Genomic DNA, 27,353 nt, shown 5'->3' on the forward strand with positions numbered 1-27,353 from the left:
GATGATTATTATTATTACATTGATCACTCCAAAAACTATACCAAGGGAAGTATTTTGTGAACTCTAAAGTATGATGTAAATGTGAGGTGTTACTGTAATTGTTTTCATTAATTCTTTTTCCAAGAATAAGCCATTTATACAATACCTTCTGCAGTGCCTCCTCTGTTTTTTCAGGATTTGTCTTAAGTGCTTGGGAAGCATCATACATGGGAATGGGCATAAATCTCAAAGTATAATTCCTAAAAATGAAAGGGCAAATGTATTATCACAAAATAATTCCTAGCATAATAGTGAATCAATTGCTTTTGAATAATGATATTCATTAGAAAGGACAATAAGCAAAAGCATTACAAGCTCCAAATTTACTTCAGGCAGTTGGATCAAGGATAAACATTTTTCAACAGATACTCATGTAATAACATTACTGCAAGTTGTTTATATGTATCTACAATAATCTATATACTTTCCAAGTTTGCATTAAATATATCATATAAACTGAATTTTCAGGTTGAGAATATCATTCCAAAGTTTGGGCTATTCAAGCCTAAATGACATTCATATTTGAGTTACAGTTACTAGTCTTGAAAGAAATTCTGAATTTGTTGTTGTTTACCAGTTACAAATAAACCAGGTTAAGAAGAAAATGATCACACAAGCAGTGACACAGTGGAAAAACTCTGGATTAACAACTAAAACATCTCTGTCATTGATAATCAATACAATATTGGATTTCATAAGTCATTTAATCTCCCATGGCTTTATTTTTCCTCCATATGAATGGATATTGCACATGATAATACAATATATTAAAAGTAACTATCTTCATTACTTGGGTCAGTGAGAATCTTTGGGGCTAGAATTGTAGCTCTTGTGCTTTCTTTTCCCAAAAACTAACTGACACGTGATTTCTTAGTAGACAAGTCTTTCTGCAACTCTTAACCCAAGAACAATATCTTATTCTGTACATTTGCTACTATAAAAATTCCCTATTCATTAATACCATTTACCAGCTAAATTCTTTTTTACAAAAGACTCCAGAGAGAAAGTAGGTCCCAGTGGATCTCCTTTATCAGACTTAAAACAAGTTCTATTAGAGTAGTACACTAGCAATTAATTCCTAAACATAGATTATTAATTGGGAATTACTCTTAGATAACAATATAATTACATTATGCTAACATGATATTACAGGTATTAAGATAAGGAACACTGCAGGAAAATAATGCTCAAGGTTGCTTTGGTTTAATAAAAAAAGACAAAAATCTAATAAATTTCATTTATGAAATTTTTAATTGTTTTGTTTCAGCAAAATGTCCTTATTTAGCTTAAAACAATCAACTAACCATAACTAGGAGACAATGTGTCTATTTTACAATCTTTGTGACTTTGGTCTCCCACATCCAATTTTTTACATACCAGCATAGTGAGTTTAAAACAAATGAAATCAGCAAATTTTAGCAGTTATACATTGGCAGATTCTACAAAGCTGGAAAGGTTTCTGAAATAGGCCTGGCAATAGATTGTGTGTCTGTCACTCAAGGACCAGTCTGGCTACATTTGAATAGACACATCACCAGAAGATTGACCACTTACTGATTCTTCCTCTCACTCCCCAACCACAGCAATTCAGGAATATTGTCTATTAAGGCACAGAGGATTTTCACCTCTTATCAAAGGTAGATGTACATACACCAATAAAAGGTTAATATGTATTTTTATATAATTTTTCTCTGAAACGAGAATAAAGTAATTAGTAATTACTTTAGTAATTATGAAAAAAATCAAGTAATTAACTCCAGGTCCATAATATCTTGATTTCATTTTGGTTTATTCTCCCTCCAATTCAGTATGAAATTCAACATTAAGATTTTTTAAATGAGCAGAATAGCTTTGACCAAGAAGAAACAGGTTGAGTGACATTTTACATTATTATTGTGGCTAGAAATGCCACATCATATGTATTAACTTAGTACCTACTATTATGGATAAGGCAGAATCATAGATGGAGATGGGATTTAGAGACCACATAATTAAACTCCCAAACTAGAGCATGAATATAGCCTAAGTTTTCCCATTTCAAATAATTCCTTACATTTTCAATTATGGGAGTGAGAAAAAGAGAATAAACATCTATTAAGCATTACTAGGTACCAGTCACTGTGGTAAGTATTTTATAAATATTATTTTCTTTGATCCTCACAACAACCTGAGGAGGTAGGTTGCAATTGAGGAAACTGAGAAAGACAAATAAGTTTAAGCGACTTTTGTAGGGTCACAGAGCTAATAAGTTTCAGAGGTTGGATTTGAAATCTTCCTGATCCCAGTCTTAGCATTCAAACTTACCATAGTGCCATCAGCTGTTTTATCTTTACAAAATGCTTTGTAGTTTTCCTAGTGCTTTTACACATATAATTTAATTTGGTGGTTTTTGTCAGTATGATGAGGTAGTTAGGGAAGATAGTTTAGATTGGGGAAACTGAGTTCAGTGACTTGTTTAAAGTCATATAGTTATCAAGTTCCTGGGATGAGATTCAGACCCAGATCTTCTGATTCCCAAGCCAAATTCATTCTCATTCTCACATTCTCTCATTCCTCTTCCCCCTCGGCAATTGAGGTTAAATGACTTGCCCAGGATCACACAGTTAGGAAGTGTTAAGTGTCTGAAGTCATATTTGAACTCAGGTCCTCCTGACTTCAGTGCTGGCACTCTATCAACTACACCATCTAGCTGTTGCCAAATTCTCTCTATTTTTAAGGAAAATATTGACTGCTATCAGGGAAAAGTAAGGGCATTCTATATAGTTATTCTTTTGCCCCAAAATGCAAATTTCACTTTTCTAGAAAAGAACCCTATCAAAAACTTACTTCTCCATAGCAACAGCTATATCTTGGAAACCTTGTGCAGTGATATTGTTCTTATCCCAGATGACAGTCCTGTTTGAAAAAAATATATGAAAATAGTCAGAAGCACTTGAGAGAAAGAAGAGTTTTCCATCAAATCCAAATGCCCTCTATATTAAAGAAATTGGACAGTGATATTATGAGACATAAGATTTTTATGAATCTTACATAATAGAGAATGTTGGCTTTCCTTCTTTATTATATTGTTATCATCTCTACTAGGAGAACTTAGAAACAAATAGAAACGAAAACAAAAGACAAAGTGACATAAAAGCATCAATATATTAATAGAAATAGCAAGAGTTTTAAAAAAAAGTATTATTTGGATTTTTGCAGGCAAAAAACTCCTAAATGTCATTTCTAATATTCCCAAATACAGACTTTCAATCTTGTACTTTTTGATTAAAGCAATAAAAAATAAATAAACAAAAAGTTTTAGGGTATTGAGACTCTGTTCTAGGGAACTAATACACACTATACACTACATATACTATATATCTTGCCCAAATGACTCATTATGTTTGGATGAATAATCCCAAGAGATGGACACTATTTGCTCTCTGTTGAGCAAAATGGTTAAATTGCTGAGATTATTTTTTAAAACCCAAGGTTAGGGCTCCTTCAAGTTTCTGGATTTTAGAAACCATTCAGTCATACATTCAGACATGGCACCATGGCCTATTGACCAGCTATGTTTTCATATTACAATGAGAGGGATCACAATCAGAGAATATGTACCCTCATTCATTTGCTTGCTATATTAGGGGAATTAAACTCTTTGTTGAACAAGTTATAAGTACCTCATTTTATCTCAACACTGAGCCTACACTAAGCGAGTGCTGACATTAGACTCACCTCTAACAACAGGTGATGCAGGATTTTGCCAAATGACCAATGGAATTGTACCATCATTTGAACAGAGTGACCAATGTCCCAGTGGGTAAGCATAGACAACAGATGCTGATTTGAGTTATCCCACAATTCCTTAACTCTTTAAAGAGTTAAACACTTAAATTCACTGGCCTAGAGTCATATAACAATAATAAATGGCACTATGGTAAGTTTGAATGCTATTTTTCTTCCATACCTGAGCTTAGTGTTGATCTGCAGGGCTTTTGCCAGCATTTTTGCTCCCATGTCCCCCATTCCATTCCCACTGATGTCCACTTTGGTTAGAGAAGTATTGCTGCCCAGAGCATTTATAATGATGGTTACATCTGTTTTGAGTTTGGAGTCTGCAAGGGATAAGGACTGCAAAGGCTGTACATTGAACAACAAAGACAGGTCACGGCAATGACATTAGGTTTATAATCACCTTTAGTAAGCTATAGTAAATTAATGTTTGAGAGAACTGATTAAATTGTGAGATGAATCTTCTCCAGTCATAGTAATAAAATAGTAGCAACAAATGACTTTCAATCCTGGATTTGAAATGATTCTCAGCAAACCTTTTAGTTTAATTCCTAATACTAGCCAACCAAAATATTTCAGATGATCATACACTGCAAAAAAATGACTTGGGTAAAATAAATGGAGTAAAAGACATCATTTAAAATATATCTGACAGAAAAAAAAAGAAAGAATAAATTACAAATACAACTAAACTAAACTTTGCTAAATTTCACTTTATTAAAAATTTCAACTTTGGAATACCATCTCACACCTGACAACTTGGCAAAATTAAACACAAACTATGAATGTAAGTGTTGATAAGGGTATGAAAAAACAAGTCCAATCATTCACTACCAGGGAAATGCAAACTCAGGATTTTTTTTTTGGCAGTACAGAGTAAAAGTTATAGAAATAAATATATTGGCCCAACAACTCATCTATTGGAAAGATACCCTGAAAGTGTTAGCAAAAATATATTTAAAAAAAAGACTTTCTAAACTGGAAACAATTTAAATGTCCAACAATAAGAGAATGGTTAAATAAACAACAATGTTAATAATATAAAGAGTATAACATAATTATGATTATATAAAATTAAACTGCAAATGTGAATAAATGAACAATCAAAATCCTAATAAGGATTGAAGCAGAACAAAGAAAAATGTTAGCCTTTTATTTGTGGATCTTAAATAAACAAAATATAAATAGTTTAAACTGAGTTTATTGACTTGTTTAAAGTCAAATAACTATCAAATTCATAAGATAAGATCAGAGACCCAGATCTTCTGATTCCTAAGTCAAATCCTCTCTATTTTTAAGGAAAATAATTGACTGCTATCAAGGAAAAGTAAGGATATTCTGCTTGGTCGTCATCCTTTTGCCTCAATCAATTAATCAGTAAAGCCTAACTAAATTACTTATTATTTTAGTAAAATGTTAAATGTATGGTTTAACAAATATTTTAAAAGATACTAAATAGAATTAGCTTCCCAAACCACAAAAATAAAGTCAAATTTATTTGGTTATATGAGTATTTAATGTTATTTATGATGAAACATTAAAGAAAAAAAAAAAAGCAAATCTGTTGGGAAATGAATGGGCTTCAGACATGTATTAGGAAGGCAACTTTAGTGTTCCATTAGTTCACTCAAAATATTTTAAGAAAAAATGTTTTTTCAGTAGATTCTATATGAGAGATTTATGATAAAATACAGGCAGGAGTCAAATAGAATAGAACAGTGTAGACAGAATACACAATCCCAAAGAACTAAGATCAGCCAGCCTTATCTTCCAATTTAACAATAAATAACAATAGGTAGCATTTATATACAGCTTTAAAGTTTGCAAAGAGTGCTTTCCATATATATTATCTAACTCACAAAAGTCCTGTATAAATTGCTATTATTATTCCTACATAACAAATAAAGCTGAAGGGATGTTAAGTGATTTGTCTAGTCTTCTTGACTCCAAGTCCAACATTCTAAGCACTGTGCCTCATAGCTGCTGGTCTGTAGGCCAGTGGGATTAGCAAATGTTAGAACAGTAACATGCTAGTCACCAGTAGGAAAGGAAAGGATCACTGGAATACCAATTCTCGACAATCTTCTTTTAAAAAAATTTTTTGTATTGAAATTGTCTAACGGCCACTAAAGCTATGCTTCTTGCTTAGTTTTCATCTTTGTTCTAATATAAAGTAAAATCTTTAATAAATTGAATTGAAAATTTCTTTTGAAATGTACACAAAAATTGTCTTGAAAAAAGCTCAATTATTGTTCAATGAAGCAACTAATATTCTTTGAAATCAAAGGCTATATAGTTCCAACCGCTTAAGAACTAAGAGTTTGTTACTCTATATAGTATGTTTAGGTTTACAAAGCTCTTTACAAATATTATTTCACTTGATCCTTATAACAATTCTATGAGGCGGATACTATTACTATCCCTATTTTACAGATGAGGATATTGAGGCTGACAGATTAAATGACTGGCCTAGAGTCATATAACAATAAGTATTTGAGGCTGAATTTGAACTAGGGTTTCCCTAACTTTATGCTAGCTAATGCTAGAGTTCCAATGAAGCAGTTAGTCCATTAGTACAGTTTTAAAATTTGTTTTGATCCCATCTGGGATTTTCTTGGCAACAATAGCTAGAGTAGTTTGCTATTTTCTTCTCCAACATATTACAGATTAGGAAATGGAAGCAAACAGGGTTAAGTGAGACCTACTAAGTATCTGTGGCAAGATTTGAACTTGTGAACATGTATCTTTCTAACATGTATCCATGCACCATGCCACCTAGCTGCTAAACTTACTGTAGTATCTAACTATTAAAAGAGGTATAGAACCAGGTTCCATTATGAGAGTCAATCTAAAGCCTTCCTACAATTTGCACATTTCTATACCCTATCTGATAAGATAGCTTGAGAGTTTATTTTAATTTAAGTACTCCATCTTGCCAAGCCATATAAATGGATGGATGGATTTGGGAAAAGTAGAAGCTCCACTCTCACTGATTAACATTTATTATTAATATTTAATAATATTATTAATATTTATAATTTACAATTGTCTATGTTATATAATAGGTTGGGTATCAAGTGACTTGGTGAATTCTCTGAATTTTGTTTTCTTTTTTCTTTTGCTGAGGCAATTAGGGTTAAGTAACTTGCCCAGGGTCATACTGCTAGGAAGTATGAAGTGTCTGAGGCCAGATTTGAACGTGGGTCCTACTGACTTCAGGGCCAGTGCCCTATCCACTGTGCCACCTAACAACCTCAATTCTCTGAATTTATAACAATTTTTCTATATCAGTCTTTTATGTGACTAAAAAAGAATATTAGTTTTACAAAATTATGAAAATTTTGAAATAAAAAGAAAATTTTAATGTGATGTTCAGCCTTAACATAATCAATTCCACAAAAGATGCATGAGCCATCACACAACAACATTTAAAATAATCACGAATAGGGGGCAGCTAGGTGGCACAGTGTGTTAGAGCACTGGCCTTGAAGGAGGATCTGAGTTCACATACGACCTTAGATATTTAATATTTCCTAGCTGTGTATGACCTTGGTCAAGTCACTTAAGTGACCCCCAACTGCCTCAGCAAAAAATAATAATAATAAAAAATAAAATAAAATAATCATGAATTTAGTGGGATTGATTACTTTAAAATTTCATTCAAAAGCTGCACTCAAATAAAGGAGAAAAATATTACTCCTACAATAAAATTTTAGTCTGAAGATAATTTGATATTTAAATGAAAATAAATGCACTATTGTTTTCTTGACAGAAGGCAACAGTCACATTTCTTATTATCCCAATAATCTTTTTTCAATGATATTCCCCCCAGAAAACTGCCAATACTACTATCAGCCTAGTGCTAATTATCATTATGTATTCAGAATCAAACACATATTACTTATTACTTCTGAATTACACAAATACATATAGAATCATCTTTTTTTAAAAAGCCAATAGAACCTTAGCACAAAATTCTGCTGTTAATTTTAATTTTAGTACTCTTGCTCTTAGCAGACACTATTTAAAAATTCAGGTTTGAAATGCTTGCTATAAGTGTTTCTAAGTAAGGCACCACTGGGTCCACTAAGAAGGTCTACAATATAATTTTAAAAATTTAAGTGCCTCACAACAAAAGTACAATTTTTCTAGCTTTACCTTTTCCCTTTTACTTTTTAATTCTAACCATAGGTAGAGAAAAATATGGGCTAAGTACACCAACTCGCTACAATCAAATTTTCAACTGAAACTAACAGTATGATATTGAAGAAATAAAATGCTTCATGGAGAAATAACATACTTCATGGACAAAGAAATCCTCTTTTTAAAAACAACATTCCAATGTAAAATGCAAATGAAATGCTCATGTTTATTTAAAACTACTTAAAAACAACAACTCCATCAAATGAATCTAGATTTTCTTGCTGGTTGTATTTTTGTAGTAATAAGATGCACATAACTGATCATTTTAAGCATTCTACTCATTACTGATTCAGTAGTAGAAAAAAAGCAATATGCTAATTGTTTTTCTTACAAGTCACCCACTTTTCAATGACATGAAAGTTTAAAAAAATCTTTTAATTATAAGGTGCTGTTAGTAACAAGGCTGTGTGTTCTTTCACATGACACAGTTCTCTTTTAAATATCATACCTGCATTCTCCTCAAGAATGCTTTTAAAGAATTTCTAAAAACTATTAGAATTCATTTTAGCTAGCTGTAAAGGTAACCTTTAGAATTAGAAAAACAAATTGTTAAAGCTTCTAATGGAAGAGAAATTAAATAAAATCTGATCACATAACCTATTATTATTATAAAATGTTAAATGTATAGTTTAACAAATGTTTTAGAACAGATACTAAATATTGCCTTATAGAATTAGCTTCCCAGACCACAAAAAGCTGTGGCAATTCAAGTCACACAAGATCCCCAAATCACTAAATATTAGTCAAGACAAAAAATAAAGGTAACTGATGTAAGGCTAAATTACATATATAAAATTGGAGGGTACAGAAGCTAGAATAGGTACCCAGCTTATGTCTTGCTTCAAGAACAGGACCTATTATTAAGAACAAGGTAGGTATTGTTTGAGCATTAGGATAAAATAAAGCACTTTTAAATTCATTAAATAATAAATGAAGCTCACCCCCTAATTTGCAGTTTGAAAATTAGATTAGCATAAATCTAACATAAAGGAAGTTGTATTCAGAAAACTGAAGGGATAAATCCTGTCTGATTTCTTATGCTAGTAGGAAGCCTCCCACACTTACCCAAGCTTAGAGCCATACAATAGGTTGATGGAATGTTGACAAGAGCAGCAGAGAAAGTACTCAGTATACAGGGAAAGAAAGGAAGTATTCTAATCCCTAGGATTCTGCAAGTCTCTTCTGCTTCCCACTAGTTTCCTCAGCAATTTTGAAAGATACCTAAGAAATCTCATTAGATATTGCATGCATATTTATGGCTAACTTCTGAATAATCTTACATTTAAACCAGAGCATCAGATGGAATTTCCTTTCCTATTCTAGTAAGGAATATTATTACTTTGGAGTTAGAGCAAGTAAGATCCTTTTAAAATACAGAAAGATTGATATAGGAAATCAGACATGAACTTTCAAATTTGCTACAAAAATTGAAAAAAAAAAAAGAAAAGAAAACCATCAACGAACAGTGGGGATCCCTCCCATTCCACCCAATGTGTGGACATCTATATACACAAAGTTTAGTTTTTAAAAAAAGATAATATGTATGAAATTATATTTCATATTCAAATGTGGACTATGGGAAGGAAGGGACCAAATTAAAAAGGACTCAAATACAGGTAAGAGGCCAAATGCTAGTAATAAAACTAAAAGGATTACAAGGCACGCTTTTCTCATGTTTCTCCCATGCTATCTAATCCTAACCTAGTGTAAGATCACTTTCTTTTCTGGTGTTCAAGGAAAAAAAGAATCATGTGAAGACATTTTAAATTTAAACATTTTCTCCAGACTGAGTCTTGGTCAAGGGCAACCAAAAGAGGATAAATAGGTAAGATTTGCAGAGCATAATGACAAACTCTTAGAAAAATATGGCTGGATTTTTATGCTTCTTTCAATTCTTCAAAACTAAATGAATTCAAATGAGCAATTTAATGTTTCACAGCAAGAGCTAAGGTTGCAAGGCCACCTATTTTCACAATACACAAAAACTGAATCTCAATTGCCACTTGACCTTAAAGAAATAAGGTTAATGCAGAGAGGGGTCTAAGAGTCAAAATTCATTGACCTTCCAGAATGAATTGGGTGTATTGCTAGCGAATTGCTAGTAGATTTAATCTTACTAAGACAGTAAAATCTTTAACTACCTATAAAAGTCCATGTTTCCTAAAGTATAACATAAAGGGATTAATTAGCTGAAAAGAATCAAGGAGAATAAAGCCACAGAGAGTAATTACAAATAATTTAAAAACAATACTCACCGATTCTTCATCTTGAATCATTTGTACTAAGTTATCCAAAACAGGTGTAAGATTTCTAAAGGAATTTTTAAAATGGAGACAATTGAATCACATCAACAGTTTTATTGAGGTTGGTTGCTTTGAGTCACTTTGAAAAAAAGGAAAATACTCTTACTTGGATTTCATATTATTGAAATTTTTGCCTAATGCCAGGTGTTGTATTGATCTGTTCTTACTAAGCCATACTATCAGTGTAGAGAGGTCAGATTCCAATCCTATGAGAAAACAGGATAAACCAGAGAATCAAAACACAGATGGAACAGAAGAAAGGTTACTTTCAGATGGGCCAATTTACACACTAATATGATAGCCCTGTGGATTCTTAACCATTCATTTTCAAAGTTCTTTTAACTATCCTTTCACTTCCTATTACTTCACAGGGATAACCTCATTCTCTACAAAGACTCAACCAAATCTCTTTTCTCATCACTGGCTATTTATACACTTAGTCAGCAGGAAATGGGGAGGGGACTGAGAACAGTGTAGCAGCTTAAACCCTTATCCTTATTAGGATAACCAGCCTACTCATTGTTAGTGTAGGCAGATTTTCTTTTTTGCAGAAAATTGATACTAATAAATAAAATTCATGAATAAAGTAATGGGGGGAACAATTTCTATTGTACCAAGTGTAAACATAACTGGTTCAAATTCTCAGGAAAAAAGAAAAGAAACTTTTCACTTGATCTCATTCCCTAGGTGAATTGGGCCAGATATTTATTTCTGCAAGAGCTAATAAACACTGTTCTGATTTCTTAAATCTAATTATTTGCTAAACTGGAAAAAAAAAATAGCTAATTCAAAATGACCAATGGCATTTTTGTCTAGTGAATTTCCTCATTCAGACCATATGGTTTTCTCTAATCTGTTCTTATTCCAAGAAAAAAATTATGTTTCTTTTTTTTCCCTTACATCTTCCAAATTCATTTTGTCCTGTACTTACCATTGTCTGAAATGTCTAGGCTGGTGATGTTGTGAATTTCAGCAATGCAGCCTTCTAACACCTGGGCACCTCCTGATCTCAGCTAGAACATACACATATCAAATACAAACACAAACACAGATCTGTCAGCAGTCTGTAGTTACTGGAAGTATGAGAAAAAACCATTGAAATAGCAGCAAGAGTCTTAAAAATAAATGTTCTAACCAAAAAAAAAAAAATGTAAATCACAGTTTACTGTAAACAATACTATGCAAGAAAGACATATGAGTTTAGCCCTTATCATTTTGAAAGAATTCCCCTTTTTTCCCACTTCATCAAATTCAAGCTTCCCAAATCAGCAGAAAAATATTAGGAAAGTAAGTATTTCTCTATTTCTACAACTAAGAAAGGCAGTGACTACCAATTTATAGCAGCTTTCATTTTGACTTGAAGACATGGAGGAGTTTATTGCTTAAAATGTGCTCATTCAAATTATATCAAAGAAACCAAATCAAACAACAGCAATTATCAGAAAAAGATTTGTTAGCTAGTCCATTGCTCAGACTTTGGGGGTGATCTATACCCAAACTCATCATAACAAGAAGTTAGGATGTTCACTGTGAAGTAAAGGGGTTCAGAAATGTTAGGATGAAATAATATGTCTAATTATTGAGAGTTTATTAAAATATAGTTCTTTTTTCCACTATGGAATTCCTCTTCAGAATAGAAACACTATTCACATCTTTTTTTTTTTAAATGAGTATTTTTAAACTTTATTTTTCTTGGGGCTTTTTAAACTGTTTTCTTTTGCAACATAACGAATATGGAAATGTTTTGCATGACTTCACACATATAATTGGAATAAACTTGCTTGCCTTTGATGAGGAGGCTGTAGAGAGAAAGAGTTTGGAACTCAAAATTTTAAAAAATGAATGTTAAAAACTATTTTTACAAGAAATTGGGAAATATTTAATGTGATATATAAAATATAAAAACATGAATAAAAATCTGGCAAAACAGCTAATTTATTTTTTTTTTTTGCATGGTAACAACTGTAAATTCAATGGGATAAGGATACCTTTCTATTTCATTTGTTCAATTCTGTGTTGGTTTTTATTTTTAACAAAAGGAAGAAGCATGATATGTAGAATATTAAGCAAGGGACTAGTTTGGAATCTTAGGTAAAAATAAAATATAGGATGCATGAAAAGTACTTTATAGACTTTAAAGCACTACTGTTATTTGTCCTTTGTTTTCAGAGGATCAATGACATCACAGAATGATGCTTGTCTCAGGCATGAACTAGATTTAAGTAAGACAGAGCTGCAAAAAGTTGTCAGCCTCACTCTCTCATCTGGCAATAGACTGAGAGGCAGTGACCATAGCATCTTCCATGTCTGACTAAGCTCCAAATGCTCCATAGCACCCTGTGTCAGCTGCTTTCATCATGTTAGAACAAAGTGTTTTCATCCTACATAGAAAATCTTAAGCAAATCAATAAAGCACTTTTGTACTTTAATGTTCTCTCTGTGGGCTTGGAGCAGGAGCTGGGCTCCTCAGCTGATTGAAAAAGTCAGGCTCAGCTGTGCTGCTAGGTCACCGCCCTGGAAGAGAGAGAACTAGCACCTCGTGAGTGCAGAAGCAGCAGGACAGGGGCACCACTGGCTGTGGGCACTAGCAAGAGGATGGAGCTCTTGTTTGGGGGTTCCAGGTCAAAGTGGAGAGCTGAAGGGAAGCTTCAGGCACCAGCCACCCCATGATTAAAGATGTTTACACTAATACCACTTAAAAAAAAATGAATCAGCAAAGAAGAACCCCATCAGTAAAATATGGTAGCAGGGAAAACCAAGGCTCATCTTTTCAGAGTAAAAAAAAAAAAAAAAAAAAAAAAAAAAACCTTCTATCCCAAAGAGTACTGTGAAATGGCTCCCTTCCCAGAGAGAATTTATATAAGAACTCAAAAAAAGAATTTAAAAATCAAATTGAGAGACACTGAGGAAAAACTAAAAAATAATAATTAAATTAAATTAAATTAATAAAATTGAAAATAAAAACCATCCAAGAAAAATAAAAACCTTATTGGAAAAAAAATTAACCAACTAGAAAAGGAGATACAGAATCTAAAAGATGAAAATAATTCTTTGAAAATTAGATTTGGAAAAGGGGAAGCCAATGAAGCTATAAGAGACCAAGAAATAACAAAGTAAATTAAAAAGAATAAGAAAATAGAATAGAATGTGAATCATAAGAAAAAATGACAGATGTGGAGAACAGATCAAGAGGAGAAAATCTAAGAATAACTGGACTGCCAGAAAGTTGTGACCATAAAAAGAACCTTGACACAATAATGTAAAAAATAATCCAAGAAAAAAGTGATAGAACATGAGAGGAAAGTAGAAATAGAAAAAAAAAATCCACTGATTACCAACTCAAAGAGATCCTTTGTGGAAAACACATAGGAATATTATTGCCAAATTTCAAAACCCCCAGATTAAAAAGAAAATTTTGCAAGAAACAAATTAATTCAAATACACTGGAGCTAAAATTGGAATTGTACAAGACTTATTAAAAGTTACAATAAAAGACTGTAGGTCCTGGAATCACATCTATTGACAATCAAAAGAATTAGGCCTATGGTAAAAAATATCATATCCAGCAAAATTATAATTTTGCATAACAAAAAATGAACATTTAAAATTCTGTACAATGTGTATGCTTATGATACATAAGGACTCATTCTAAGTACTGTATGAGATATATAATGTTATATATGGCACTATCTATGGACTTAAAGATTTTACCATTATTTGAGAACAGTCAAGATACAAGAAACACAAAATCGTCTTTTTGAATTTTGACTCCAGTAGGAAACAACTTTCAATTATTTCACTGAAGTACTAAAATTTTACCCTGAAGAAAGTCTGATGGATAATTCTGTCTAATTCTGGAGAAAGCTCATTCTGTTTATATAGTTCTCTACTAGTTTCCCTGCAGTCAAGAGACATATACAGTTAAATGTGTTTAAAATAGTCTTTTAAAAAATCAAACTAAATGTTTCATTAGTATTTGAAGAAATGTATATCTCTTGTGAAAATCATTCTAATACAAGCCATCTCTAGATACATCAGCAAACAACATGGTAGAAATGTTCAACAAGAAAGATTTCTAATAGAGTATTCAGTTTGTGAAAGGAAGTGTCTGAATTATTCAGCTTTACTTGGAGGTTTCTTCAGGGGTTTCCTGGCTAGCTGAAAAAGTTTTTCATATAGAGACCCTTGGATGAACAATGCCCTTTGTCTGGCATATGAACATGTGATATACAGGTTCGATGTACTTAAAATTTTTTTTAAAACATAAATGAGTAAAGAGCATTGCAAATAAATGAACTTTATTTCCACAGGTGGAACAGCATATAAATTGGAAAATTTACAACATTAGAGACTACAGTCTGAATTAACAGAATAACTGAATAACAGAAAAAAATTATCATCAGTTATCTACTTGGTTGGCAAACACAATTTCTGTAAGATATAAAAATGATTTTGAGAAGATCCAATTTGTATCCATGTTAATGCCAAGTACCATCTATGTATTTCTAGCTATACCAATAGGAACCATGAGTGATTTTTAAGAGCTCTATTAAACTAGGTATTTGACAGAAAATGTTATGTGTGTGTGTATATATCTACATAAATATATTACATTTAACATGTACACTAAACATTATATTTGACAATTAAACAAAAAGAACTGAATAAACTGAAAGCATCAGTGAGTACTATGCATACAATGCTGCACTGGTTTCTAAGAAGGTTTACTGAATTAGATATTAAAAAGTTGATATAAGAATTATCAAAGTACTTACACAGTGGCCAAGCTGAAGAAAGCACAAGGAGAAAAGTTGAAATATATTATCAGCAATAAATAAGTAGCATAAAACAGAGGGAAAGCAGCAATTTCTGTCAACAGGCAGTCAATAAGAACTTATTAAGCACCTACTATGTGCCAGGCATTAAACTAAGTTCTGGGGATAAAATGACAAAGTTCTATATAAAATTCTTTAAGGAAAAATTAGGCTTCAGAGGGAAAAGGGAGATAAATTTAAACAGAAAAACAGCAAATCTTTCAAGAGTTACTTAGAACAATAGATTAAAATAAGTCATTAAGTACATAACAAATAAAAGTGACAAAAAGATATAGCTGCCCTCATAATGGGAAAAGTGCTTCCATTATTCTAAATGAAAGTTGTTTTTAAATGACTTATATGATTGAAAATTGTGTGTGTGTGTGTGTGTGTGTGTGTGTGTGTGTGTGTGTGTGTAAGAGAGAGGCAGAGAGTGAGAGAGAAAGACAGAGAGACACAGACAGACAGAAACTGGTTTTAAGCAATCCTCATTTTGGATTCTGCACTCTAGTACTTTTTAAAAGGAAAATCAAGAGAAACATAATACATTTTGAAATGTTAAAAATAAAATCACATTTTTTTTTTTACGAGAACTATGTTCTACTTAAAGAAGATCTATCATTTTGTATGTTGCTTCCACTACTAAGTGAAAAGCCACTTTTAACAGTCCATTAACCATGATGATGGGATAATTTAAACCCAAAGGTGAACCTAATCCCTCCTTTGCTATCCTCCAAAGATCATCTATTTTAAAATAGATGTTGTCAAGTCTACTTAAATAGAAATTAACTTGAAAAACCATTCTCTCTCATTTTTTCCCCAACCTTTCCTCCAATAATAAGAAGCTGTGCAAGAATAAAACTATTTATTCCTCTGGGAATCTGATAAGGGAAGGAGGAAATCAATCATAGAGCATATGAAAACCAAAAGTCAGAAAAAGAGATAAATTATTACCCCCAGACAGTGAAATTACTTCCTTTTTCATTTGGAAAACAAGATTCAGAAAAGACTATGTTTGGGAAGGGGAAGAACCTAGCTGATCAAAACCAAATTAAGGGTGTTCATTGGAAACCTGGGTCTGCTGACAACATTAAGTAGTCAAAGTACTTGAGAAATATGAAATAAAAGTTACTTTCAAAATACCAAAAACCATTGTAATCCTTGCCTGCCCATCTTGCCCTTGTGAAACATTTTCAGCTTTGCATTCTATTGTTCTTGTACAAAGGAATGGGGTGTGTGAGAATGTATAACAGGCCAAAAATCATAAATATATCCCACACACACTGTCTAATTTTGAAGGCTAGCTGAAAGCCTATCAGATTAAACAGCACTGCTCTAAAGTTCCCACTATACATTTCCACTTTTAGAATTTTTATAGCTGATGTGCATCCTTTGAAATAATCACCAAAGTACTTTGCATGTACTACAGAATGAGATGTACAGGTGGGTAGCTTCCAATGAAAATCTTACTCTGCACTGAGGCTCAGAAACAGAAGTGACTGAATTTCTACTACATCCCCTCAGGTTTCTCTTTTAAATGTTTGGTTCTCTTTACTATTAGGTACTACTGGTATCTTATTGGTTAATATGATAAAAATCCTGGACTTGGAATCAGGAAGATCTCAGCTCAAATCCAGCCTCAAATACTTATTATAGCTGTATGACCCTGGGCAAGTCACTTAACTTCCATTTCCTCAACTGTAAAATGAGGATAATAATAGCACCTACCTCCCAGGGCTGTGGTGAGGATCAAATGAGATAATATTTGTAAAGCTCTTAGCATAGTGCCTGGCACATAGCAGGCACTTAGTAAAGGCTTGTTTCCTTCCTTCCTTCCTTCCTTCCTTCCTTCCTTCCTTCCTTCCTTCCTTCCTTCCTTCCTGTTTATCTAAGAGGGAATTAAGATCACAGGAATCAGAATTGAAGCTTTCAATTTCTTCTTTCCTCCATATATGGTTATAAGATAATTTTAAACTATACCCAAAGCGGTTACAATCAAATAAATGTTCTTTCTTTCAAAATAGTCATGCTGAGAAGCCATATGCTAACTTTAATGATGCTATCATTGCTCAAAACATTTTTGGATTTTCTCTTTGGGAAATGTCTTCCCAACCAGTAGTAATTCAACTTAACTCATCAAAATGTGTAAGATGCCTATCTATATGGACAGAACTCATTTTAGGCTGGAAGAGATTCTGAATTCTTCAAGGTTTTGCTAGCATTGAATAAACTCTGGTAACTATCCAAATGGACAGACTTTGAAAATAAATGAGTTCAGTATATGTACTAAAGTTCTGAGAGGGCTCATAATTAGGTTGACCACTAAATGTTTTTGGCCACAGAAACAGCTAGGTGGTGCACTGGATAGAATGCTGGACTTGTAGTGGGAAGACCTGAGTTCAAATTCTTCCTAAGATACTTTGTGACTAAACAACTTCTCACAGCTTCAGTTACCTCATAAAATGCAAATAATGGCACCTATCTAACAGGGTTATTGTGAGGATCAAGTGAGTAACATATATAAAATAGTCTGAAAACCTTGAGTGTTGTGTTAACCTAGTGATTATTACTAATGTATGTAGAGGAGGCTGCAATTTTAAGTGATGCATAGGCAAATTAGTGAAATTACAAATCTTTTAATTGTTGGTGAAGAGACTTAACAAATAATTTAAAGAGTTTATATGCAGAGGAATTAAAATGTCGATTACAACTACCAATATTAGTGCAGTATAGTCAAAATTAAAGAAATTTGTTCATTAAAATTAAAAAAAAATAAAAGAATTTATTCACCCCATCTATTAGATATCACTGGTTTTAAATCATATTTTAAAATAATCATAAAATTTTAAAAAATGAAATTTTAAAAGAGGTTTCTTTAAGTATTTATTAAACAAAATGTGTTTGGAAAACAAATACTTTATAAATTGCTCTTTTAATAGCAAGAGTAGACAAAAAGAATAACTTATAATGCTTCTCCAAAAACTCAGATAGTTCCCAACTGTATATAGGATAAAATAAAAACTCCCTTTCTTGTCGTCTAAAACACTTGAAAAGTACTTTAGAAACGTTTAAAACTCTATGGAACTTTTTTTTTTTTTATCATCCTCATCACTATCATCATTACTATTAGTGCCCTTTACAATCTGTTTCCAGACTACCTTTCCGAGTTAATTGAACAAAATTCGACTTCACATACCATATTCCAATCAAATTAGCCTACATGTTGTTGACCTAACATGAAGTAGTTTTTCAACCCTGTCCCTTTCCATGGATTATGCCTCAATTCCTAGAATGCACTCCCTTTTTAACTCTATCCCCCAGAATGCTTGGCTTTCTTTAAAATTTAATTTGAGGGCCACTTACTAGGTGAAATCTATCTTGATCTACCCAGTTCCTACTTCCCTACCCATACTTCCCAAATTAGGTTGTGTGACTTTATATTGACTTATCTGTATAATCCTTGACAGTAAGAACTATTTATTTTTGCCTCTAAAACCACAGCACTTAGCACATGCCTGGCTCATAGTAGGTAAATAAGAAAGGTTTATTGAATGAGTGCATAATAATAGCTGAAACAGGTATCATTTCAAGTTTTCCAAACATCTCTACATACAACAAAATTTAAATTGAATTCGGAATAAGGGAGGTCTCATAAGACAGGTAATAGTCTTATTCTCATTTTACTCAAAAAAGCCTCTGAAGGGTTAAATGACTTCTTCAGGATTACACATCTAGTTAAATGTCTGAAGACAGGAGTTAAATTCTGGTTCCCTTGACTCTAAAACTAATATCATCTACCTACGTCTGAAAGAAATCAAGGAAGACTTGATAGAAAATGTGGTTATTAAAAAGGTGTGAATGAGTTCAACAGCAAAAAATGGGATTGTTGAAGCACATTTCAGGTTTAGGATAGATCTAAAGGTCAAAAATGGAGAGACAAAAAGTGTTGAGGAGAATGAATAATATGGTTTCAAGGAGTTTCAGAATACATAAAAAAGAGTCATATGAAATAGTATGAAGGGTATATGGTAGGGTGGTACCAATTTATGGAGGGTCTTAAAAGTCAAGGTAAACAGCTTAGACATTATGTGGGAAACTGAAAGGTTTTAAACAATGTTGTGTCATACTAAATGTAGGCATAAAGAAGATTGATTGATATAAATTAAGACACAAATTAGAGGTGGAGGAAGAGTGGAAGCTGAAGACAAGTATAGAAGTACTTAGATGGATAATTGATCAAATGAAGGCAGGTCATAGAGGGTTTTACAGGAAATTTAAATAGCTACATTAGGAGCATATGCTCCCACTGGAAGGAATCATAAAACTTGACCACAAAACCATTCAACTTGAAGGGATCTCTGGAAGTTCATTCATCTGCCTGATGGAACATCACAATTAAGTCATTCCAAATAAATCAGAGTCTAGTCTACAAACTGAGTTGCCATTGCTAAAAAGATCTTAACATGGGAAAACTATCACATAATTTTAGGACTCTTGTTATTCAGTTCTGCCCAATTCTTTGTGACCTTATGGACCATCACGTGAAAAGCCCTTCTATGCTCCATGATACTACCTCTTCATCTCATTCTGTTCTCACCTATCCCTTTTGCCTTTAGTCTTTCCCAAAATCAGGGTCTTTTCCAATGAACAACAGTTCATTATCTGACCAAATTATTTAAACTATAGTCTTTGACTTTTCAATGAACAGTATGAATTAATTTCTATAAATACTGACTGATCTGTCTCCTTGTTGTCCAAAAGATTATCAAAAGTCTTCTCCGGCACCATAATTTGAAAGTGTTCTGTGGCACTCAGCATTTCTTAAAGTCCATCTCTCACAGCTTACAGAGCCATAGCTCTGACTATACAGACTTTTGTCAGCAAGCTGAAACCTCTGCTTTTTTAGTATGCATTCCAGATTTGTCACAGCTCCTTAGCTCTATGAGGTCTTAGATCACTTAGTCCAATCTACTTATCCTTCAGATGAGAATACTGAGGCCCATATGAATTAAGTAGGATGCCTATGGCCACAAAGTTCATTAACAGAAAGACTGATGTTAACATCCTACTCTTCTGATTTATAGTTTAATGCTTGTTTTGCTATTTATGATGCCTGATTATTCCAAAAAAGCATGACTAAGCATGATTACAAGGCAGATCCAGCAAGCTGACTTCTTTATCATTTTCTATATCATAAGTAAGCATGAGTGAAAGCACAGGCTATTAACTGAATTCTAAATTAGTTTTTCTGGGGAGTACTAAAGGAATTCAAGAATATATTAATAATAATGCATAACTATGTATCAGACACATGCTAAGCATCTCAACACTACTGTATCAGTTGATTCTCACAACAATCCTGGAAAGTAGGTACTTTTATTATCACTCCCCTTTTATAAATGAGAGGACTGATGTAGACAGAGAATTTTTTTTTTAATGACTTGCCTAGTCTTATATAGCTAATAAATGCCTGAGGCTGGATTTCAACAACTTAGGTTTTCCTTAGGTTCAGCACTTTACCATCTAGTTACTCTTGCTACTACCAGGAAAGAAGGAAGGCAAGTACTATATGGGAGCCTAAGAGATAAATGAGAACTTAAAAAAAAAAAAAGATTTTCAAAGCTTAAACAAAACAAAGAAAGCTTAAAAAAAAAAAAAAAAACCTCATAGAAATAAAATGAAACAAAACAAAGCCTGACCATTAGTCAAAATAATTAGATCTTACTCCCAAATCTAATGGATATAAACTGGATGTGAAGCTGGGCAAGTCATTTCACAAGGTACTATAGCAATATGCAGATCTAAAAAATGTGAGTCAGAGACCAGCTGATATAGTAGATAGAGGAAGACACAGGTTCAAATCTCAGCTCTGACATATATTGGGATGCATGAACCTATCCAAGTCACTTAACTCCTCATTAACCTAACCAACTTTCTAAGACTATTAGCTGCAATGAAAATGCTAAACTGCACTAGTCTACAGAGTTTCTTCACCAAAAGTTAGCTGTATCAGGAAAACCGAAAGTTTTACTCTCTACTGAGGAGATATGGCCCTTATCCCTATATGATAAAGAAAATCTAATTACTCATATTATGAAACTCTGAGAAAAAAGCATTATGTAAAGTTAAATGATATAAGTTTAATGTTGTTAGTATTATTTAATCATCCTCTAATTAACTTATAGCAGAGGCCATGGAAAAACCTTGAATGTTTAAGGTAACAGGCTCTCACAAGTGGATACCAAAAATAAAACAAAAACTTCTTATATTACAAAATCATAAAAGCTGGCCTTTTCTGGAACTAATTTGGGATAATAATATTGCAATAATGATTAAACAAACATTTATATAAACAATAATATTAATGATATATTATTAAGTGCCTATTATATGCAAGATCCTTTGCTAGTCACTGGAGATATAAAGAAATAATCCCTGAACTCAGGAAGTTTGAGTTTTATTAGAGAATATAATAGTATTATATTAAATATATATATTGCTTTATTGTTAGTCATATTTTACTCATGTCCAATTTTTCATGACCCCATTTGGATTTTTGGCAAAAGACAGTGGAGTGATTTGATATTTCTTTCTCCAATTTATTTCACAGATGAGGAAACTGAAGCAAATGAAGTTAAGTGACTTGCTCAGAGCCATACAGATATTGTCTGAGGCCAGGTTTAAATGCAGGTCTCCTTGAATCTAAGATCAATACTCCACTACTCACTCTGCCACCTAGCTGCTCATATGCACATGAGAGGCATGTGTATAAGTAAATATTAAGCACTTTGAGGTGGGACAGAGTACTAATAACTGAAATGCTTCCTATAGGAGGAGGGTACCATGGCTTGCTTTAAAAGAACTTAGGGATCCAAAGAATTAGAAATAAGGTAATTTTCAAAATTGTGTCAGAATATTAGTCAGATCTTACGGTTAATATCAGAATTGTTGTCATAAAGCATTTTGTGAAGTGTAAAGCATCATTCAAACTATCAGTTATCATAATCTCAATGTTTAATTGCATTTTGAATGTTAAGCATAAAATAATTTTATATATGAAATAAAATAAAGAAGCAATAGAGCCACAAAGCCCATCGAGAAAACTTTTTGTTGCAATCTAGGCAGCCAAAAGTAAGAGATAAGTGAGAAGTAAACAATGAAAAGGGATAAACTATAAGCTTCTTGTCCAAGGACTAGACTTAGCTAAGTTTGGAGAAACACATAATCAAGTTGTCTGCCAGCTCACTAATTTTTTTTTTTTTTTTTTTTTTGCTATAGCAACTCACAAAGATCACTATATAATTATAGAAGGGTTGTAATAGGTGTGAATGATGGATGATTGACAATAATAATGATAAAAATTAAAATAACTAGCATTTAAACAGCATTTTAAAGTTCACAAAATGCTTCACAAACAATATTTCCTTGTATTATTATAATAACTTTGGGAGGCTGGTATCGCTACGTTCATTTTACAGATGAGAAAATGGAGAAAGCCACAGACTAACCCAGGGTTACACAATTGCTAAGTGTCTAAAGATGGATCTGAACTCTGGTTTTCCTGGCTTCAGGTCTAGCACTGAATTCACTGCGCAACATTATGGATTCTTGTCCTTTAAAACATATATTTATATATTTATATAAATACATATTTATATAAATATATATTTAAAATATATATTTGAATGCTTACTTGAAGGGCCAAATACAATTCTACATTTGGAGGAAAAAACTGAACCAGAACTTTTCTCACGTTTTTTTTCTCCCCCATGTACACCCTCATGAGCATTACATACCAGGAAAAAGTCTCAATTCTGAGGCTATTTTCTCATATGTATATACTGAAATTAGACTTACCTCACAACTACTGAGATCAAGAGAAACTCCCTTCAGATTATGATTACAAGCCAAACCCAATAACAGTGCTCTGGGAAAAGAAAAGGAAATTAAGATGAAACCACCAAACTTAAAGATTTTTTTAAAAAGAAAAATCAAAATTCTGATTTAAAATGTTATCAACTTCCAGAGAAATAATCAATGGAATCTCAATGCAAGTTGAAGAATACTTTTAAAAAAGTATTTTTTTTTTATTGTTTGCTTTTTTATTTTGTGTTTTCTTTTACAACGTGATTATCATGGAAATATGTTTTACATGACTACATATATAACTCATCATCAAATTATTTATCTTCCCAAAGAGAAGGGAGGGGAACAAATATCAACCCTTAAAAAAATTTCAATTTTATTTCCATTTTTTGACAACACTGATGAAATAGCTCTATAGTTTTCTTTAGTCTTACACAGTAAAAGTTCTATCATAAATGCAAAAGTCAACAGAAATGCTATTCCTATGCAAATAAACTAACAGTAAAAACTAATTGCATACTGAAATTAAATGAAGTTCAAAGATAATTTCCACCTGCATTTACTTTAGAGCATCAGTAATAATGCTTAGATTATTAGGTAATTGTTATCAGAGCAGTAAAGATAAAAGACAGTGTTCCCAAAGATTTTATTTTTGAGTACAGAAGCCATGTCTGTGTTTTTATTCCAAAGCTTAAAATTAACCAGTTTAAGAGATGAAAGAAGATACAAACTATTTTGCTTATGATTAAAAAACATTCTGTCCACTCATTCTCTAATTCCATATTACTGTGATCTCAGAAAACTAGAGTTTAAAGCTCTCTTTTAAAACGGGAATAAAAAATGTTGATTCACCTCACAATCATGTATCTGCCTCCCACTCAGCATGAAGTGACTAAATGAAAATTATTAAAACATTTTCCTTGTATGTGGTCATGAGTTCAGATCTCATTAATCCTGATTTTGTAATCATTTGGACAAAAGCCCAGATGAAATTAGCTTTAGTAATATCAACAATGAAATAATTTAACATGCAAATTAACAGGATAAAAGACTCCTAAAGGAATATATTTGCTAAAATCAAATATTACTCTAACTGCACCTACATGCATATAAACATATAATGTTTTAGTTAATACCCAATTATTATCTATACATAAAAGTATTGCCATAGGATTTCTATTTGGCAGTACTGTACTAAATAAAACAGAATTTCTTTCAAAATACAAAGTGCAGGGGGCAGTTAGTTGGTATAGTGGATAGCACACCAGATCAGGATGATCTGAATTCAAATCTGGTCTCAGACACTTAACATTTCCTAGCTGTGTGATGCTGGGTAAGTCACTTGACCCCAATTGCCTCAGAAAAACAAAACAAAACAAAACAAAACAAAAAACCACCAAAGTGTGAGTAATTCAATCATTTCACTAATTCAAACTTCACTTCCCCAAATAATAATGATAAGGAAAGTATTCATTCCATTATGTGTACACTTTTTTTCTTTTCTCCTAACTCTGCAGTTTCTCAGAACATGACTATATGTATGCTTATAAGTCATCTGATTAAAATCAGTAAAGAAAAAAAAATTGAGTAATATAAAAATCTTTTTAAAAAATTTATATCATGTCTAAAAATAATTCACTTTTAACTCAGTTATTTTAACTTTGAGAAGACAGCGTTCAAATAATCTCTCTTAACTGTACCAGAGCATACCCCAAAAGACATTTTTATTCAAGATACATCTTTACATCATTTTAAAATAAATCAGTTCGTCTCAATTCATACATTGTCTTCTATATTTTCTTGTCTCATGTCCATTTATCCATTCCTTTTCTTTCTTTCTTTCTTTCTTTTTTTTTTGGCTGAGGCAATTGGGGTCAAGTGACTTGCCTAGGGTTACACTGCCAGGAAATGTTAAGTGTCTGAGGCCAGATTTGAACTCAGGTCTTCCTGACTTCAGGGCTGGTGCTCTATCCACTGCGCCACCTAGCTGTCCCTGTGCATTCCTTTTCTAATTCCATTATCTTTTGTTCAGAGAGCAAAATTGGAAAGGGGGTGAGGGAAAAAAGGGAGAGAAACCGGAGAAATTCACATATACACACACACATATATATATATATATATATACACACACACATACACAAATATATGTATGAAATATACCTCCAAAAATAATAGAGTCCCTTATTCTTGAGGATTATTGGGAAAGGTGGGCATAGATTATTGACATATGGATCTTGATTCTTTCTTTATATTTTATCATTTAAAAATTTTGGCTTAAAAATATCATTGGGAAATTTGCGTTTTTATTCTAACACTACATTCTAATGAAAAAAAATCTACTTTTTTCCCCCCTTTTAATGCTTTTCCCTGATAAAGTTAAGACTATGTATATCCATTAAGACAGGGGTCCTCAAACTACGGCCGCGGGCCAGATGCAGCAGCTGAGGACGATTATCCCTCTCACCTAGGGCTATGAAGTTTCTTTATTTAAAGACCCACAAAACAAAGTTTTTGTTTTTACTATAGTCTGGCCCTCCAACAGTCTGAGGGACAATGAACTGGCCCCCTAGTTAAAAAGTTTGAAGACTCCTGCATTAAGATCTTGAACTAAAGCAAGTCTATAATTGGAAGAAAATGAGGGGCCAGGCCAGCAAAAAAAAACCCTAATTCCGTAAAAACTGTCATTTACTGAAGAACCAAATTGTACTGGACAGCTTTTTTAAACAGTTGCTTTATTTATCTTAATTCTTTTATAAACAAATCTTGATTCATTTAATAATTATTTTCTTTCTTCAAAGAACCCTGCAAATATGTAACCCTAAGACACCAAATGATAGTTAAGTTTTAGGTTTTAATTTCTTTGCTTCTGAATTTAATTCTATGTATAATTATTTTTCAAAGCACTGCTAAATAAATTTATTAAAAATGCCAAGCCAAAAATTTTTAAAAGGAGAAATAATTAGTACATATTGAATCCTTAATGGCAAGATACCTAAAACAATATCCCTGAGATATTTCTGAAGCACATCATGCATTCTCTCCTGCAGAGCTCTAAGAAAAACATCAAGGCACAGAAACTCAATGGCTTTTGAAGTATGCTTGAAATGCTTCAGCTTGGATGAAAAACATGGATGGCTTCAAATGAAAGGCCAAGTAATGAAACAAAAATTTTCCTGCTTTTAAAAAATAATAATCATTAGACTTGCCCAACAGCTCTACTAAAATAAAAATAGACAAAAACAGTGTGAAAAGTTTCTGAGGAAAACAGTTATTATTTCACAATCCAAAACAGTTAATGTCCAAAACTGTTTCTGATCACCTGTATATTTCCACCCTGCATGCAGTTCTTTTATATGTACCTATTACCAAACTGCTTTAAAATCAGACTTTGTATGATTCCTTTCTACTAATGCAGAAATGTTTACTTATTTCTTTTCAGAAGTATCATTAACATGATATTTAATTATTATAATTAATATTATATATCATAATCATTACAGAAAAAAATCATTCAAATCTGTGAAACTTTATTTCTAGCATACATGCAGAAATCAACCCAGCCTACTAAGCATCATTATTTTTAATACTTTTTCACAAAGTAGCACCCACAAAGGGTTTATTGATTTGGCATGATTATAATTTTTAGATAAGTAATGCTTTATCGCAAACGTATTATGAAATATGCTATCTAGATATAGCAAAGTCTCATGTAGGGGGTATAGGAATGGAGTGTTACGGGTCATTAAGTATTCAAGGCATTACAACATTGTAATATATACTATATTCAAATTACCAATCCTTTAAAATTTAGAATAAAATATACTCAGAATTATTCTGAACATAACCAATGGTAGTGATTATGACCCTGGGATATTACATATCCTGAAATCCCCTCTATACATAAAAAAACAAAAAACAAAACAAAAAAAAAAAAAAAAAAAAAAACACCACACTATTACTGTCATACATATGTACACAAATAATTAGAGAATTCTCAGTAAATATAATTCTGCGTTTTTACAGAAGCAGCTTACTATTTAAAATTTGCATTTAACAACCTGTATAAAAATCAGTTTAAATCCCTCAGAAGTCAACTAAAAATAGCTAGCTGTAGAACTTAAAAAAAATCTTTATAATGAGGAAATACAATCAGCAAAAAGTTGTAATCAGGGTTCATACATTATTGTGAGGTCTACTTTTTTCCCTTTTTGTATTCCTTTTTATAGTTCAAAGTTATTTATCACTCTTTTAAAACAACATACAGTAATTCATTGATTTGTGGTATCTTCTGTTTAGTCATTCTCCAATTTGAAGGCACTTAGATAATTTGTAGTTTCTTCCACATATTACCTCT

At 32.2% G+C, this 27,353-nt stretch overlaps 1 protein-coding gene across 7 annotated transcripts in view; it reads right to left on the reverse strand.

Moving 5' to 3' along the window:
- The window catches only part of CARMIL1 (capping protein regulator and myosin 1 linker 1), a 350,539-nt gene that overhangs the window by 91,266 nt on the left and 231,920 nt on the right, over positions 1-27,353 (reverse strand). For all 7 annotated transcript variants that reach the window (XM_051970591.1, XM_051970589.1, XM_051970588.1 and 4 more), the window contains exons 17-23: positions 22,991-23,060; positions 11,251-11,332; positions 10,426-10,525; positions 10,272-10,326; positions 3,989-4,161; positions 2,866-2,934; positions 146-239 (exon numbers count right to left, since the gene is read on the reverse strand). In XM_051970591.1, coding sequence (XP_051826551.1) covers positions 146-239; positions 2,866-2,934; positions 3,989-4,161; positions 10,272-10,326; positions 10,426-10,525; positions 11,251-11,332; positions 22,991-23,060 — 643 coding nt within the window. The remainder of the gene's footprint in view (positions 1-145; positions 240-2,865; positions 2,935-3,988; positions 4,162-10,271; positions 10,327-10,425; positions 10,526-11,250; positions 11,333-22,990; positions 23,061-27,353) is intronic.

The sequence above is a fragment of the Antechinus flavipes genome, chromosome 1 (genome assembly GCF_016432865.1).
Source record: "Antechinus flavipes isolate AdamAnt ecotype Samford, QLD, Australia chromosome 1, AdamAnt_v2, whole genome shotgun sequence".
In the NCBI taxonomy this organism is placed as follows: Eukaryota; Metazoa; Chordata; class Mammalia; order Dasyuromorphia; family Dasyuridae; genus Antechinus; species Antechinus flavipes.